The following is a 16713-nucleotide window of genomic DNA, read 5'->3' as shown; positions in this document are numbered from 1 at the left end:
TTCCTGTTTAATCTTTGATTACGCCTTCAATTTGTTCTGGTGTTATCTGCCTCCACGCGGTTGCCACACCGGCCTCATCACACATTCAGATATTATACTCACTTCACATCTCTCTTTTAATTGCTGTTTGACATAATAGATGGAAAGAAGGCATCTCTCTCTCTCTCTCTCTCTCTCTCTCTCTCTCTCTCTCTCTCTCTCTCTCTCTCTGGTGATAATTACTGCATTCAAAAATGAGCGACGGTTGAAGACTGGAACTGACATTTTGTTTCTTTCCTGCACTATTTGGTCTGTTTTAATGAGGATGTAATTTGAGCTTGGGGCATGCTGGATATCATGTTGAAACAAAACATACACCAGAAAACTGCCTTCATCCTGAGAGTGGCTGTGAATGCCCTGCTCAGCAACGTAGGGGAGAACCAGTCTCACAAGCCTCAACTTGGCAGTTAACTACAGAGAACAAAATACTGAAAGAGGAAGAGTTATTTGATTTTCCAAATAATTAATCACTCAAAACAGCGCCACAACAAAAACACACCCTTGGAAAACAAGAGAGGCGCACCCCTTGGAATATCTCTGCACCCCAAACCACCAGAGCCCAGGGGGCAGCCAGTTTGGGAACCATTGTTTTAAAAGCTTTAAAATCCAGACAACAAATAATTCAGAAACATACATTGCAGTTATTTAGCCACTGGTATATATCAATAATTTCCTAAACTTAAAAAAGAAAGAACTACTGTGCATCAAGTATATTATTTCAGTTCCTTTAAACCTGCAGTGACAAATGGAGCTATGAAATCATTTAAATTTTGCAAAGGACCATGTCCATAACTCCTTCTGCTACACATTCCACATCATAGAAATCCCACTGCCACCCCATCGCCTCCCACTCTTCCATGACTGCTTTCTCCTGCTGAGTGACAAGGAAGATCCGGCTTCCATATCTACAGCAAAGGCACGCGGAGCTCCTCCCAGCCCCAATTTACAGACTTTCCAACACCATGCTTAAATCACAGACAGCCTCGATTAGAGCCATGCACAGCATTCTTTTTCCCATAGAAAACATTCATGTGAAAGCAAATGGCAACCTAAAAACTCATTTTTATTTTGCCTCTCAGAGCTCTGTATAAATCAGTACGTGGACCTGGACGGAGTGACTGGGTCTTACACTGGGGGGCACAACCGGGGGATCTAGCCTCTGTAGAATTGTCTGATTGGCCCCAATTTTATTTGAGTTGGTGGGACAGCCCCTCGCTCCCATATCACTCCATCCAACAGCAGCCAGACGGCTTTCTGGACACTGCCTCTGGCAGATTCAAGTGCTGATGGCTGTGGTGATGGAGAGAGAGACAGTGAGAGAGAGAGCGTTCAAACACGAGGAGAGCGCTGAGGATGGCACAAAGTAAATGATATTCATGGTCTATGGGGTGAAAGAGAGAGAGCAAGAGAGAGAGAGTTCAGAGAGAGAAAGCACTCGTAAGAGAGCTTAGACAGGGAGAGGGAGAGGGAGAGAAATATATATAGAGAGAGAGAGTGAGAGAGAGAGACTGTTTAAAGGTCAGGACTGCAGACGGCCAACGAGGCGAGAGCCCAGCTTCATTTCTGAGCCAAATATTACATTCCACAGAAGAAAAAGAAACACAGCACAAACACCCAAAAGGACTGGACTTCTTGGAGGACTGTGATGACTCTCGTCTGAGCTTGTGCTCCTGTCCTCAACCCCTTAAATCTTAAAACCCAGAGCATATCTGGGGGCAGCTGTGCCCTAATTTGCTAGAGAAGCAAGCTTGGGGCTCCAAGGTCTCTGGGTTGCTACCCACGACCAGCAGGAAATTGAGGCCGGCAGGAGTGAAGGAAGAGCGCCATCTTCTCCCTGAACATCCAAAGCTGAGGTGCCCTCGAGTGAGGCACCTAACCCCCAACTGCTCTCTGGGTGCTGGGATGGCTGCCTGCTGTATCGGGTGTACATGTGCTCACTGCCCCTAAAGCACTGGTGTGTGTGTGTGTGTGTGTGTGTTCACTGGGTTAAATGCAAAGGAAACATTTCATTGTACAGCGACAAAAAGCCCATTTATAAAAATTACATTTTTAAATATCAAGCTAGCAAACCCAGATGTTCTAGACTGCTCTTGCCCTAAAATGTAACTGTAGAATCTTCTCTAACATTGAAGTTGTTCTGTTCTTGGTTCTAGAACATTGGCCTGTTTCCACTATTCATCAGTGTTCTAGGAATACAGAAGGTCTCACACAACATACATGTTGTTTCCATAATAACTGGATAATAGATATAAGGCGTTCAACACATAATTTACCACATGTTGCACAGCAGGCTTAGATTAATGCTTTAAACAGAGCTCTGAATGTGGCTTTCAAAGTATAAATGCACCCTAGCATTGTAAGTTGTATAAAATATTGAAAATAGTGCTGTAAAATAACAATCAAGACGACGTGGGTGGTCCAGATGTACAGCATATGCACAAAGCAGATGGGCACGGATGTAAAACCTGTTCCAATTGATCTCATGGTTGGATTTCCACTTTTTAAAAATCCAGCATTTGTTTTTTTTTTGTTTTTTTTTGTGTGTGTGTAAGTGCATATTTTCACTCACGGGGTTCTTCAAGAGCATCTCATTTTCTCCTTAATTCGAGGGAGTAAACAACGAAGAAAACGAAATAGCATTTCATTGGAGAAAAGTCTAGCAAATGTAAAAGAGACAAATGTTTTTAAATGGGTTGCTTTCTGTGTGTAATGGAGAGCATTATGAAGCCTTCACTCAACACAATGCAATGATGATTAAGAAGGCAATTAGGCAGCGCATCTTCTGGTCGAGCGTACTAGACCAGTCTAGACAGCTGAGTAAGTTAAAAACGATGCTGCTGTGTGTTCACTAAATGAGCAGGGGATTCAGAGGCTTTGGCCCAGTTTCTTTTTTTTTTTTTTCCCTGACAGTAATGTAGTGGCAACAATCAGATACGAGTGTGTAGCTTTCTGTAAACAGCCAATTAACTCCCCTGATATACCAGCAGACAGGAGAAGCCATTTTAAGTTTTTGTGTCATTCATATACACTGCTTCTGTTTCACTTTAGAGTGCCGCGTGGGGGATGGATGGATAGACAGATGCACGTATAGCTGGGTGGGAGGATAGATGAATGAATGGATGAATGGCATGATGGGAAGGATTTTCTCAGCCTCGTCTTCTGAAAACAATGTGAAATTCCAAGACATGCTGTGTGTTGCACATCATAATGATGTCCTACTGCGTCACCAAAGAGGAATGAGATGGATAGTGGAGGTAGGATGCAAGTATTTGAAGGTATTTTCAAGTGACAACTGTGAGACGTCCATAAAAGATGCCGAACAGAATACTGACGAGGACCAAACCAGGTGACTACGCTGTAAGGCAAAGCTCATCCTTCATTTCTTTTGAAGCATAGGGATCAATAGGTTATTGCTTGCTGTAACAGTGCATACTCTTCTGGGAAGGATTTAGACTCGATGTCGGAACATTTCTGTGAGAATGTGATTGTATTCAGCCACAAGAATATGATTCTCTTGATAACAAAAGCCACTCCAACTCACCTGAGGGTACTCCATCCTTCTGCATATTCTCTGGCTGAAGATTGGCATTGACCATGGTGACTTTAGGCTTATGTGCAGCTGCCTGTTTACAAGCTCTGTGTGGACAACTGAACATCTGTTTGCACCATAAAATAATTAAAAGGATGTCTACACCGTTTTGGACACGTTCTATAGATCTGCAAGCTTTCAGCACAGGCAGGTTTTTTGTAAATCCTGTTATAAGCATCCAGAGGTTTTCTCATTATTTCAGGCAATAAACAAAACATAAATGAGAACAGTACTTTGTAGAAAGTCTAGCAAATGTTAAATAGGCAAATGTTGTTGACCATGTTTCCTACAATGTGAAACGGAAAGCATTAGGAAGCCTTCATTCCACTCAATTCATTCAGTCATGATTAAAAAGGCAATTAGAACAAATCTCCTGGTCCTGGGTCCTGGGTCTAAGCTGTTTTTTTTTTCTGTAAAATCACTTCTTTCATGGTTTTGTGCTTAACCTCCAAGTTACAAAGCAAATGCATTTTGTCCAATACACCCCACCCCCCTCCCCCTCTATTTTTACTGCATCATTTCAGTTAAAAGCTTTTTAAATGCTGAAACAAGACTTTTGCTATATCTGCTACATACACCAGTGCTGTGCATTAAACTAATATCATAAAACTGACAAGCCCAACAAAACACTCTCGGCCAGTAAGCTTTGTCTGATGTGTTAATAAATTGGCTGATGTTTTATAACAGGGCTGAAGCACGGTAGTACTCTTACTTTATTAATCACCCATTCAGTGTGCAGGAGCGCTTGTGGAAGAAGAATATACTGTACATGTCCAAAGGCTTGAAGACCACGTTATAATTAGGAAATTCAGCTCATTTATTTGCACCGCTTTTAGAAAATAGCATTCAAACTAGCACACGAATATTGCATAATATCCATAGAAAAGCATGAATACAATGGTCTAATCTGAAGCAGTTGCACATGAGCCTATGGTCACCATATTAAATCTTCAGCCCCAGTATTGAGCTGTGGAGCCATGGAAATACCAAAACCTTTGGGATAATTCGGGGTGGTGTTTGCAATTCAAAGCTAATAGAAGAAGAAGTATCACCTTTATCAATCCCCTTAGAGAAATTGCTTCGCTAAATTTGCATTTAGCCCATCTGTGATAGTGAACACACAAACACACACTGGTGAGCAATGCTTCACACACACACTAGAGGAGGTCCACACACACAACTGGAGCAGTGGGCTGCCAACCACCTCTGTGCTCGGGGAGCAGTTAGTTGGCAGCCCACTACTCTGGTTGTGTGCAATAATCCAGCATTGCTACTTGACCTTACCACTGTTTATGTGGACAACTGCCATGAATTTCTCACAGCAATGTTCTGAAGCCTTATTTCAAAAGAAAAGACTCTTACTGGAGCAAAGAAGGACACGATCGCTAGAAATATTCTTGATACCAAAAGAAATTAGATAAATGAGGATGTCCACAAACCATTGGCTGTAAATCCTATGTAGTTTGACTACGTAATGGCCTTGTAACTCGGAGGAACCCTTTACAACAAGGAAAATGTACATAGGGCAAAGTATATCTGTCCCAGCTCTGAGTTTGCAATAACAATATTAGTTTTTCTGCATGCACGGATGTAGTGAGACATATGGGAGTGCATTCAAGGCCCGATCCCATTTCTTACTTTTACTTCTAACCCCTACTTTTGAGTGTAAGTGAGGTACAAGGTGTAGTGAATAAATTTTCCACTACGAAATGGGAGAACCCTTCCAGAGTCTGATACCTCATCAGCAGCTCTAGCCAGTCTGCAGTGATATCAGAGGAGTAGTACAGTGCAGCTTGCTGCTGGAGTATGGTTAAATTTAGGGAATAAAATGCCTTCAGAAGCATTCAGTGATATATTACCACCCCCCCCCCCCTTACCTTATCTGTGAATTTAGCTTCTTATATGGCCATGTTTTGTTTAAACTTGTTTCAATTTTTTTTATTTATTTGAAAATTTCCAGTTCCACCTTAAAAGTTGCAACAGCCTCAGGTGCCAGAATATAACTGCTTCAACATTTAAGGTGGACCTCAAAATTTAAATGCTACTTGCAATGTTTTATGCTTGTTGTGAAGTAAACAGTCATAGTAAATGGAAACTACATTAAACTAAAGATAATACTGTGGTTATAGCAAACTTTAAAGGAGAAAATACTCATATTTGTTTGGTTTATATTCCAGCCAGCTTGCTGGTGATTCACAGAGCATTCTGGCAAATGTTTCATATCACTCTTTTTGGACTGTAGGAGCAAGGAGTGAATGGGATTGGGCCCAAGTAATAAAGGGACTTTGTATAGACAAATAAAAAATATATCTGTTTACATTTACATCATACACATGCATACAGCAACTTAGCATTAAAGGTGACGTTCACGATTGTAATCAAAAACACTTATTTATAAAATTCAGATGTTTCCTCAGCATTTGGTGCTGTCCAGTGTGTTTGTGCACTCGAAACCAGTGTAATATGTAGTTATGAAGCCCCATTGTCAGTAAATGAGTAAAAAAAAACAAGTTGTCTCAGTCTGGTATGTTAGGCCTTCTCTTAATCTCTCTCTGCTCATGGCACAGAAAAGCCATCTGTCATTCTTTTGAACAACTGAGAGAGCTCCAAACATTCAAAAGCACAAACTGAGATGAAGATATTGCTCTATTCCTGCTCCATAGGTGCATAATACTGACTTATTTTTGGTGTTTTGGATTATTTAAGGTGGAAATATCTCCAAATTCAAGAGACGGCTAACTGCATTACAGAAAGTGCTACAAAACATAACAACTTCTCAAACACACCTTTCCACCTTAAAACACAACGCTTAGGAACATAAATAAACTGTTTCCCCAAAATCGTAGATGTCCCTCTTAAAGATATTTACACATTTGAATGAGTTCAATTTAAGGTTGTCTAGTAGCACAGCTTGTTAATTTGTGTGTGTGTGTGTGTGTGTGTGTGTGTGTGTGTGTGTGTGTGTGTGTGTGTAAACAAAGCAGAAAAAAATTGTGTGCACTAAATTTGCAGAATAATGCCACAATAAAATGTGATCTCAATGTGTTGCAAACTCCTTAGGGTCCTTAGAGCTACTCTTCTGTCCACATTAATTTGTTTCCTATGAAGATTATAGAAGCTGTGTGTTCACAACAGTATGTCTACCTCAACTTGACAACATTAAGTAACAGAATTCATCTGTTATATGAGGTGTGTACAAACCTATTAACATTTACCACACCTGCCACTGGATTTTAGGAGGTTAAAAAATAAACAAATATATAAATAAAAAATAAAATAAAATAATAAATGATAATAATAATAAGAAGAAGAAGATAAGAAGAAGAATAACAACAACAATATATTTTTTTATTTAGATTTAAAAAAAATCTAAGAGAATATTGCAACTGGAGCCAAGCATTTGCCAACTGTGACATATAGAAGCAGCAAGCCACACAATGTCTGATATGAAAACTGTCAGCGAAGGTAATCAAGATGAAGATGAGGATGACAGCTATCAAGAAGTTTGTAAAAGCATACCATGCTTGGATGGGAAAGAATTAAAGGACAAAGACTAACTCCTTTTGAGTGGCGGTGAAAGCAACCATCCCCAATTTATCTCCATTTAAGAAAAAAATAATAATATTAAACATCAAAAAAAAAAAAAAACTAAAATATAATCTTTATCTCCCGTTCTGTCTTTTTTGTGTCTGCGGGCTCTGAACAGGAGCTAATTATCACGTCTGCTTGCCCAGAGCTAGGTGATCTTATTAACTGACGATGTCACAGCACCATTTATCAGCAGAGTTATTATGGCCTCCTCAAGCAAGCAATATATGTCCTTTCATTAGGGAAGGCTTTCATTGGCACACTACTTTAATTGCACATACATCTGAATCTGCTGTGAACAACCTCATTACAGCTGACGGAGACAAAGACGTCATTCCTGCCTCTTGCCACACAGATATGTTCAGGCTGTGATGGTTGCGGCTATAAGGGGGAGATTAATAGTGCCATTTCCTGAATTAATCACTAACATCAAACACCGAAGAACGCTACGTGGGTCACTTTCCAACAGACAAGGCCCACTTCCATGCCCTCACCATGCCTTCCATGAATAACTGCAGCTATTCATTATCTAGGTGAATTAATGTGGCCATTCACACCTTCCCACATTTTCATTTGAGTCAGTAAGCAAGATAATATGTCCAAATATATATTAAGGTTATGCGTCTTACGTTTAATCAAATGAGCTGAAGACACATACTAGACCTGTGTCTGGTAATGGTTAAGTTACCAGCAAATACTCATTAGTTGTTGTTTTTGTTTGTTTGTGTGTGTGTGTGTGTGTGTGTGTGTGTAGGTGGAGGGGTGGGGAACATTGGGTTAAGCTGGTGTTAATTCATGATTTATTTGCTGTTGGCTGTGCAACAAATTATTTAAAAATAAAGTTAATGTCATCCAATAAATAAATAAATGAATAAAATTGTTCCTTGTTTGGCACAGTGATGCAGCAGGTAGGTGTCGCAGTCACACAGCTCCAAGTCCCTCTCCGGGTGACTGTCTGTGAGGAGTTTGGTGCGTTCTCCCTGTGTCTGTGTGGGTTTCCTCTGGGTGACTGTCTGTGAGGAGTGTGGTGTGTTCTCCCTGTGTCTGCGTGGGTTTCCTCCGGGTGACTGTCTGTGAGGAGTTTGGTGCGTTCTCCCTGTGTCTGTGTGGGTTTCCTCCGGGTGACTGTCTGTGAGGAGTTTGGTGTGTTCTCCCTGTGTCTGTGTGGGTTTCCTCTGGGTGACTGTGAGGAGTGTGGTGTGTTCTCCCTGTGTCTGCGTGGGTTTCCTCCAGGTGACTGTCTGTGAGGAGTTTGATGTGTTCTCCCTGTGTCTGTGTGGGTTTCCTCCGGGTGACTGTCTGTGAGGAGTTTGGTGCGTTCTTCCTGTGTCTGTGTGGGTTTCCTCTGGGTGACTGTCTGTGAGGAGTGTGGTGTGTTCTCCCTGTGTCTGCGTGGTTTTCCTCCGGGTGACTGTCTGTGAGGAGTGTGGTGTGTTCTCCCTGTGTCTGCGGGGGTTTCCTCCAGGTGCTCCGGTTTCCTCCCACATTCATTGTTACAGACAATGAATGACTAAATGAAAAAAATGTTTTGTGTTATGTGTTGATTTTTTAAACATGTTGTGATCATGTGATTAGTCTTCCCTAATACCATATGCTGTAAGTTGCTCTTTAAACCTAGCTGTTGAGCCATGCTGGTTAAAGGGATGGCACTATGTACCACTGCAGCAAATCACATATCAAAAAAAAAAAAGCAATCAATAGTGCGTTGTAGAGTCTCACACCAGTGTCGGGTTTCAGACATCAGACAAAACAGCCTCAGGAAAAACTGACATGTCTCAGGTGTTGCATGCTCTGACACCAGAAGGAAATGTCCAGGAGAAAAGGCCAAAAAAGCATCAGGGTAAGTTAAGAGGCTACAGATGCAAAGACATCGGGATGCTAAATTTACTGAGACATTTATAATTCTGTTTGTTAACCTAGATTAATTACAGTGCCCAAATTAATGATTCCACGATTACACCATTAATTTCGCCATTAACATTTATTTAACACAAAAATTATGCTACATTACTGTGTTTTCTTCCAAATTTGCTTCAATGCTAAGGGTCATCTCAAAATAACCAGAATAAAAAGTAGCTATTAACACAATTATGTTTATATTGATTGCACAAAACATTTGTGGAAACAAAAAGGAAAAAAAAAACACCAGGAACTGCTTCTCATTAATATTTTTCCACATACATGAATAATCTGCACAAGACGGTTCCAAGCTCTTAGATGCACAATGTTTGTTTATTGACATGAAGAATTAAAATAAATAAATCTGTCTTTGGAAAATAATATTACCTGGAATTTGAATATTTCTAAGGAATAAACATGGATGAAAATTCATCAAAAGTGGATTACACAACTTACAAGCATTTGAGAAAGTCTGTTTGCCCCAAACACCTTGGTAATAAAGTCTACTTCTATACCCTCGAATAGTCAGAGTCTACTTCTATGTCCTCACCATTCATTCAGTGAACTGATGTAGCTATTCATTTGCTTTTTCACATTAAATGTACCCATTCACACTTTCCTAGATTTCCACTCTGTGTGCCAATGCATTAGATAACATGCTGACATACATTAAGACCATTCATCTTAGGTATAAGAGCTTTAGATATCCACGATGGTTAGTGAAGCCATGCCCAGTCAGAAATAAAAAAAGGAAAACAAAAGACTGACAGCATAGCTGCTAACATCCCATTCAACACAGTGCTCAATTTTTGCACTGGGAGCCAATGAGCGATAACAACATCCTGACATGTGTTAAGGCCATTCATCTTAGGGGTACCTTAAAGAGCTCTGATTATGCAGTAAAACGGTAGTAAAACCATGTGACTATTCACAAAATGCTTGGGGAAGAAAAACTAGGCATAATGCTATCTGTCAGCCCAGCGGCTGGTGTCTGGTGCCCAGTGTGGCTCTCGTATCGTGTCGTTTTTGGCTCTCCTCTGACGGATCCGTGTAGATGTAGATCTGTCATCGAACACAAAGCAGCAAAGCTCAGTGTCTGAGCGCTCGCAGCCTCCTTCCTCCACTGGATTATTTATAGTCGAGCTCCATGGCCAGCACTCAGAGGCTTAGAGCCCATTCTTCCAGGATAAGCTGAACCTCCGGAGCAATGGAGGGGGCATCTTTGAGCGGCAAATAAAGCGTCTTCCTCTGTCACACCTCACTCGTCAACAACGTGGCGATAAGCCAACGCCAACTTCACCGGCTAGTCTAAGGATTCTACTGACACAGGATTCGTCCACACGTTTAGAAAGGCCCTCAGGCAAAACTACAGTTACATTTGGGGAAGTATGGGGAGGCCATCAGTCCCTAAGGTCCAATTTGTATGGCGCATTACATCTTTGCTACAAATGTCTCTTTCTGCAAGTCACTAACTAAGGTGGGAAGAAGCCTCTTCCAATGGGAATTGGACTGAGGAGAAATGAAGAAGTGGCAGATGAATCTCTGACCTAAATGTCTGGTCCCGAACGCACTGTAAGGCCCTAAGCTTTTTTTTTTTTTTTTTTCCAGCAATTAGAAACAATAGAGACATGCTGTTCGGTTCAGTGGAAAAAGAGCAGCAGACATGAGCGCAGAATCTCAGAGACAAGAAGAGCTGCACAGAATCAAGGGAAGTGGCCTATTCACTTCTGCACGTCATTACAGGAGAAATCTCATGCCAAGCAGAGCATAATCTGACCAAACCAAACAAGCCAGTGTTAATTCCGGTCAAATGCAATATTTCACACGAGGAGGATTTACCCATGCTCCACTTACTGGGTTGGACAGGCTTTAAAGATCGCTGGCAAAAACAGCATCCAACTTAATGAGAGATTGGAGCAGATAACACAGTGGTGTGTGCATGTGAAAGGTCACACTAGCCAGGTTTCCATCCAGCTGTCAAATTAAATTCAAGCAAAAAACTGAAAGTCAAATATTATGCAAATTAGCCTTTGTTCCCCTCAGCTCTGTATAAGAGAATAAAACTCTGCATCATCTCTGTAGAGAAAGTCTAAATCTTTAATGTTGGCTAAATTCTCTTTGCTGTTTTGTGTAATTGACAGGTTTTACAGCGTTATTTCATTCAAAACCACCATAAACATTTAGTAATACACATTTTTAAAATGATAAGATTGAATTATTGAGACTGATTTTGTCATCAGCATTTGTCCTGAAATTCAGTCACAACAAATTCTACCTTGAGCCCAGACCTGTAACCACACAACGATCTTCAACGTAGCCTTTCACACCGGACACACACAGGTCACAGAGTGAAGAACAGAATTTAGTACTCGTGCTGAACGTACAATCTAGACCAATAAACATCACCCTCACTCACACAGTTGGATAGTATTCAATTTCAACTTGTTTAAGGCTGCATCAATCTATCAAAAAAATTGGTTAAATTCATATAGTTAATGTATTTAATTATTGATTAGATATTGTATATTCCATTTTTGGTAGTATGGATATAAATAATGTGTATGTTTTTTTATGGCCACTGTATTGTATTCAACTCATTTGTTATCCACACTGTAACTCTGGCCATGTACAACTCTTTAGATGTAGTAGGCAAAAAAAAAATAATAATAATAATAATATATATATATATATATATATTCTCATATTAGACAATGAATCTGAAACACCTGTCATTTTAGTGTGTGAGGTTTCATGTCTAAATTGGACCAGTCTGGTGGCCAATCTTCATTAATTGCACATTGCACCAGTAAGACCATGTGCATCCAATGGTGTATCAGGATGGCAATGCACCAATACACACAGCAAGACTGGTGAAAGATTGGTCTGATGAACATGAAAGTGAAGTTGAACATCTCCCATGGCCGGGACAGTCACCAGATCTAAATATTATTGAGTCACTTTGGGGTGTTTTGGAGGAGCGAGTCAGGAAACGTTTTCCTCCACCAGCATCACGTAGTAACCTGGCCACTATCCTGGAAGAAGAATGGCTTAAAATCCCTCTGACCACTGTGCTTTTATATGTCATTCCCAAGAGGAATTGACGCTGTATTGGCCGCAAAAGGAGGCCCTACACTATTTTAATAAATTATTTTGGTTTAAAACCAGGTGTTTTCGTTTCATTGTCCAACCCCTGTGTATATATATATATATATATATATATATATATATATATATATATATATATATATGGAAAATGGCAGATAAATTAAGAAGAAGTGAGGAAACTGAGTCCAAATTTTGCCTCATTACATTGCTAATGTCAAATATTGCTAACAAAAATGCTAAAATTATTTCCATAAAAATACACCACCAAAATTTCTCTCAGGCTGCATCCATGACTTAATTAAGCCTCTGCAGACTAAAAATATATTTTAGGACACATTAAGCTTTACTGTGAATTGGACAACTGAACTCACCCTGTAGCTGAATGCTATGCTCATCCTTTTAGACAACATAAGGCAGTATTCGCAAACCACCTGCAGAGCTGACCGCTGAGGGCCACCTCTAAAAACAGTTTAACTGACAATGATCATCATAATTACAGAGGAATCTGATCTGAGACCAGTCCCCATATTACGACAGGTTTTGGGAATACCATCTGTAATCGCAAATTAACATATAAATAAATGTACAAAAGAATTACTTATCAAGCAATCAATCAAACAGATTGATCAATTACAAAAAAAAAAACATTAGCTGCAGCTACTTTCATTGGCCAAGCTGTTCCACAAGGGGCACTATTCAGTGTAGCTCATCGATGATGTGTCCACAAGGGGCGCTATTTCGCCTCGCAATATCATGTTTCTATGTTGTATCTACTGACATCTGGATAATGTTAGCATAGTGGCAATTTCACTGTTGTCATTTCCAGCCTGTCTATTATGAATGACTTAGCATTGTATCCAAGTTCAATAGAGTAACGCTGCACAGTGAAGAATGCATTTGTGGGTGGAGCACGGAGATATGAATTCCAGAACGTAGACGGGGAGACAAGGTAAAAGACACACACAAACAGAGAGAGAGTGAGAGAATCAGTGTGTGTGTGTGTGTGTGTGTGTGTGTGTATACTGTACCAGGGGTTCATTCAGTGACTGCCATGCTAATTTAAATAAATCCAACATGGAGTAGAAAAAAAAAGCCACAAACGGCAAAAGAAGACTTCATCCTTCGTCTAAAATCTGAGTGTGGGCTGCTGATTGTGCTCCAGCGAGAGCAGCAGGCGTGGGTGAAAATAAGCTACATCACATAGTCAGCGATGCTCTGGGACTGAAGAGCCAGCGACGAGAGACAAAGCTATTGACAGTCAGTTACTGCTGACATGCCACTGTATAAAAGCACAAGATCGCCAAGAGATACACCATAAAGATAAAAGTCATAAAGTACTTCAAGGCTAGTGATATGAAGAAACACCTGAAGGAAAATATGAAGCAAGGCACAAGGTACAAAGCATGTTTTAAAAATAAAGAGGGGGGAAAAAAGCCCTTTCACTCATGGTGTCTATATAAGTAGAATGTTCAGTACCTTTTGATTAAGGGGGACATAGTTAACCCTTACGTTAACACAGTTCCCTGGGGTCTTAATGATACATCTGTGACAGTTCTGCCACAAATGGCTTTGTGAGCAGAGAAAACATTGGTCTCGCTGATAACATTGTGCTGGGAGTATTTTATACGTCTCACCCTTGTTCGGATTGAAGCTGATTGGAGGGATCTGATACAAAGACGCTATATATAATAGTTCACTTATTCGTGACTGACCATAACCATTCCCATACACTAATGGACTGGTCAGTGGATCTGTAAAGTACCTGAGCAGGCACTTTATGAGCTGACTATAATGGAATTCCCTTCAAAATTGGTTCTGTGTCAAATGCCAAGGAAGAACCTTTTTTTTTTTTAAAAGAACCTCCCTCAGTTTGGTTCTTAAGAGAATTTGCCTGTTGCATCGTAACATTCGTACAGAACCTATGCATTATGGCATTACTCAAAGAACCAAGAGTGTACAGTCACAATAATTACATCATCAGTTCATCATACAGTATACAAACATTTCTTCAGTCGTTTTTGCTGACCTCAGTAAGTGTTTATTTAAGTGCTTATTTAAATAAAAATGAACGTCACTCATATTAGAGCCACATGCTCGGGTCTGTTCTCTGGTTTTATCTGTTGCTCTATTCCGGGCTGTTGTGTGGATTTGTTTGAAAACAGCCAGTTTATTTGATTTGTTTTATTTATTTAGAATATTTATTTAGAATATCGGAATATTCTTAAACACTAAGGTTTGGCTAAAAGTGCATTGCTCTTTAAAAGGGTGTCATTGCATTGTTATGTCTTTATGATTATTAGCTGATATCAGTGGCATAAAACGGTCTGAAAATGACAGTAGCATACAATTTATTGCCATTAATACTTGGACAATATATCAACCACAACAAATGGCTATTAAAAAGGACTTTATACACGGCCATGTTTAAACCCACGGATGACAAGCATGTGGTCAGTGTTGAGTAAGGCTCTCTCCGCTTAATGGAGGCTGAACAGGCAGTGGTCAGTCCGGCTGATAACTAGATGTAGACAAAGTGCTTGTGGGGGTGGGGGGGGCACCTTAGATTTAGTCCACAGTATTTAACTTCAAAGAGAAACTCAACTGACTTATGTGAGCGTTTGTATGATTAAATATTTAGGATGTAAACAAAGTCGCTCTGTAAGGTTTGATGTGGCACAGTTTTAAATGAATGACGGATCAAAGTTGTACACAGTGGTGATGATAGGAACCAGACTTCTGAAGATTTTTAATAAGTCTAAAAGCTTTTTTACATTTCTTTTTTTTAAACTGTTCTCAGATGTCCTCAAATAACTCCGAGGACACCTTCTGACTCAGAGTGGTTATTTGGGACAGTAAATAACATGGTCATGTTTGTGCAGTTCTGGAGAATTTTAGTGGGAAAGCGTTTCACATCAAACCACAGCCCGTGAGTCTGTTTCCTTCCAGAATGTTTATTATGTCAAATCTGCAAATTCGACATAGGGCAGGACCAAGTGCGTCAGTCCCTGCACGTTTCTAAAAACCCAGTCAGTGCTTTTAACATTCCCCACACGTCCAAGCACCATTTATGGGCAATGACAAAACCCCAGCAGCTTTCACAGCCTGGTCTTAGTGGTGCAGGCACTAAAAAGCCCCGCGCTGTCAGCTCTGGGTCCTGAGATGGGCAAAGCCCGTGCAGCAAGCACAGCCAGCACAGCCTAACGCTTATACTACGACGACCCCAAGATGCAGACTGCTGCAAATGCCTCGATCTGATAGGCGCGCGAGGCGAGCGTGCACTAACTTCAGTCACTTATCCAACTGACTAATCATCAAACAACAAACGAAGAACGCTCTGCAATGCCATCGCCACTCCCTGAAGGCACGGGCGCGCGTGACAGCCACACGCAGGCGAAATGACATCACGTTGGAGCCGAAGTAGAGTTTTTACTGTAACCCCAGCACAAGCGCAACACCGGTGCTGCATCAGCGGAAAGTCTGCGAGCCTTGTTCCCGAATCCGATTCTCGTCTTCCGGAGGCTCGTGCACTGGGAACGGTGAGGAATGCCCCATGCGTTAAGGCGACTGCGTCCTCCAGCGCGATCAACTTCCCACGCCGGGGTAAAAAAGCACGCGCAAAACCAAGCCCCCCCAAACTCAAATATGCGGCGTCATGGCACGCTCGTGCAACGATGGAACTTGCACAAGGCGCAGGGTATTGCACAACACTTCTGTGAATGTTTGGATACTGACACAGGGACACCACCGGCAACTCTCAAAAGCCCCACCACGCCCCAGATACCCCTCGGAGAGGGCAATAGATTAAAATAAATAAATATGACATAAAAGCTGCGCGCGAGCCTTTACCTTGGACGACAGTCCCGCAGATGCCGTAGAGCACGAAAAGCAAGTGCTGTTTCAACATCATAGTCTTCTCGCTTGGCTCGGCGCCTTTCGCAGCGTGCTCCTCTTCTCCTTCCTTCCTTCTTCTCCTCCTCCTTCTTCTGCCTCTTCCTCTTCTCCTCGGAGCGTGTTGTGTATCCAGCTGTGGCCGCGCGCGCTTCTCACGGCAGGGATGGCATGGACTCGCGCGTGCAGGACGAGGCTGAATGTGTCTCTCAGGCGGAGGCCACGCGCTGCCGTTTCTCGGAGCCCGGGGACTGCTGGAGAGCGAGACAGAGTCAGAGTGAGGAGCACGCTCGCACACCGGCGTACAGACTCACGCGCGCGCGCGCGCACACACACACACACACGCAAACACACGCACACACTCTCTCCCTCTCTCTCTCTCTCGCGCGCGCGCACACGCCTGCTCTCTCTCCCCGCGCAGAAAGTGCCACTTCAGCCGCCGGTGCCGTCAGCGCCCCGCGCAGCGAGCTGGACCCCGCCCACACGCGCTCAACCCTCCAAGAGTGAAGCCCCTCGCGGAGAGCAGCCCCAGGACACGCGCCCCCTGGTCGTTTGTGTTTACTTTTCACGGGCTCCGACTCAGACAGAGGCGCGGTTTGATTTGA

At 41.8% G+C, this 16713-nt stretch overlaps 1 protein-coding gene across 5 annotated transcripts in view; it reads right to left on the bottom strand.

Moving 5' to 3' along the window:
- The window catches only part of cadm2b (cell adhesion molecule 2b), a 221380-nt gene extending 204899 nt beyond the window's left edge, over positions 1 to 16481 (bottom strand). For all 5 annotated transcript variants that reach the window (XM_066678964.1, XM_066678948.1, XM_066678973.1 and 2 more), the window contains exon 1: positions 16067 to 16481. In XM_066678964.1, coding sequence (XP_066535061.1) covers positions 16067 to 16127 — 61 coding nt within the window. In that variant the 5' untranslated portion in view covers positions 16128 to 16481. The remainder of the gene's footprint in view (positions 1 to 16066) is intronic.
- Between the last annotated feature and the right edge of the window lie 232 nt (positions 16482 to 16713).

The sequence above is a fragment of the Hoplias malabaricus genome, chromosome 1 (genome assembly GCF_029633855.1).
Source record: "Hoplias malabaricus isolate fHopMal1 chromosome 1, fHopMal1.hap1, whole genome shotgun sequence".
Taxonomy (NCBI): Eukaryota; Metazoa; Chordata; class Actinopteri; order Characiformes; family Erythrinidae; genus Hoplias; species Hoplias malabaricus.
The sequence above is the reverse complement of the archived record's forward strand: the minus strand, read 5'-3'. Positions and strand labels throughout refer to the sequence as shown.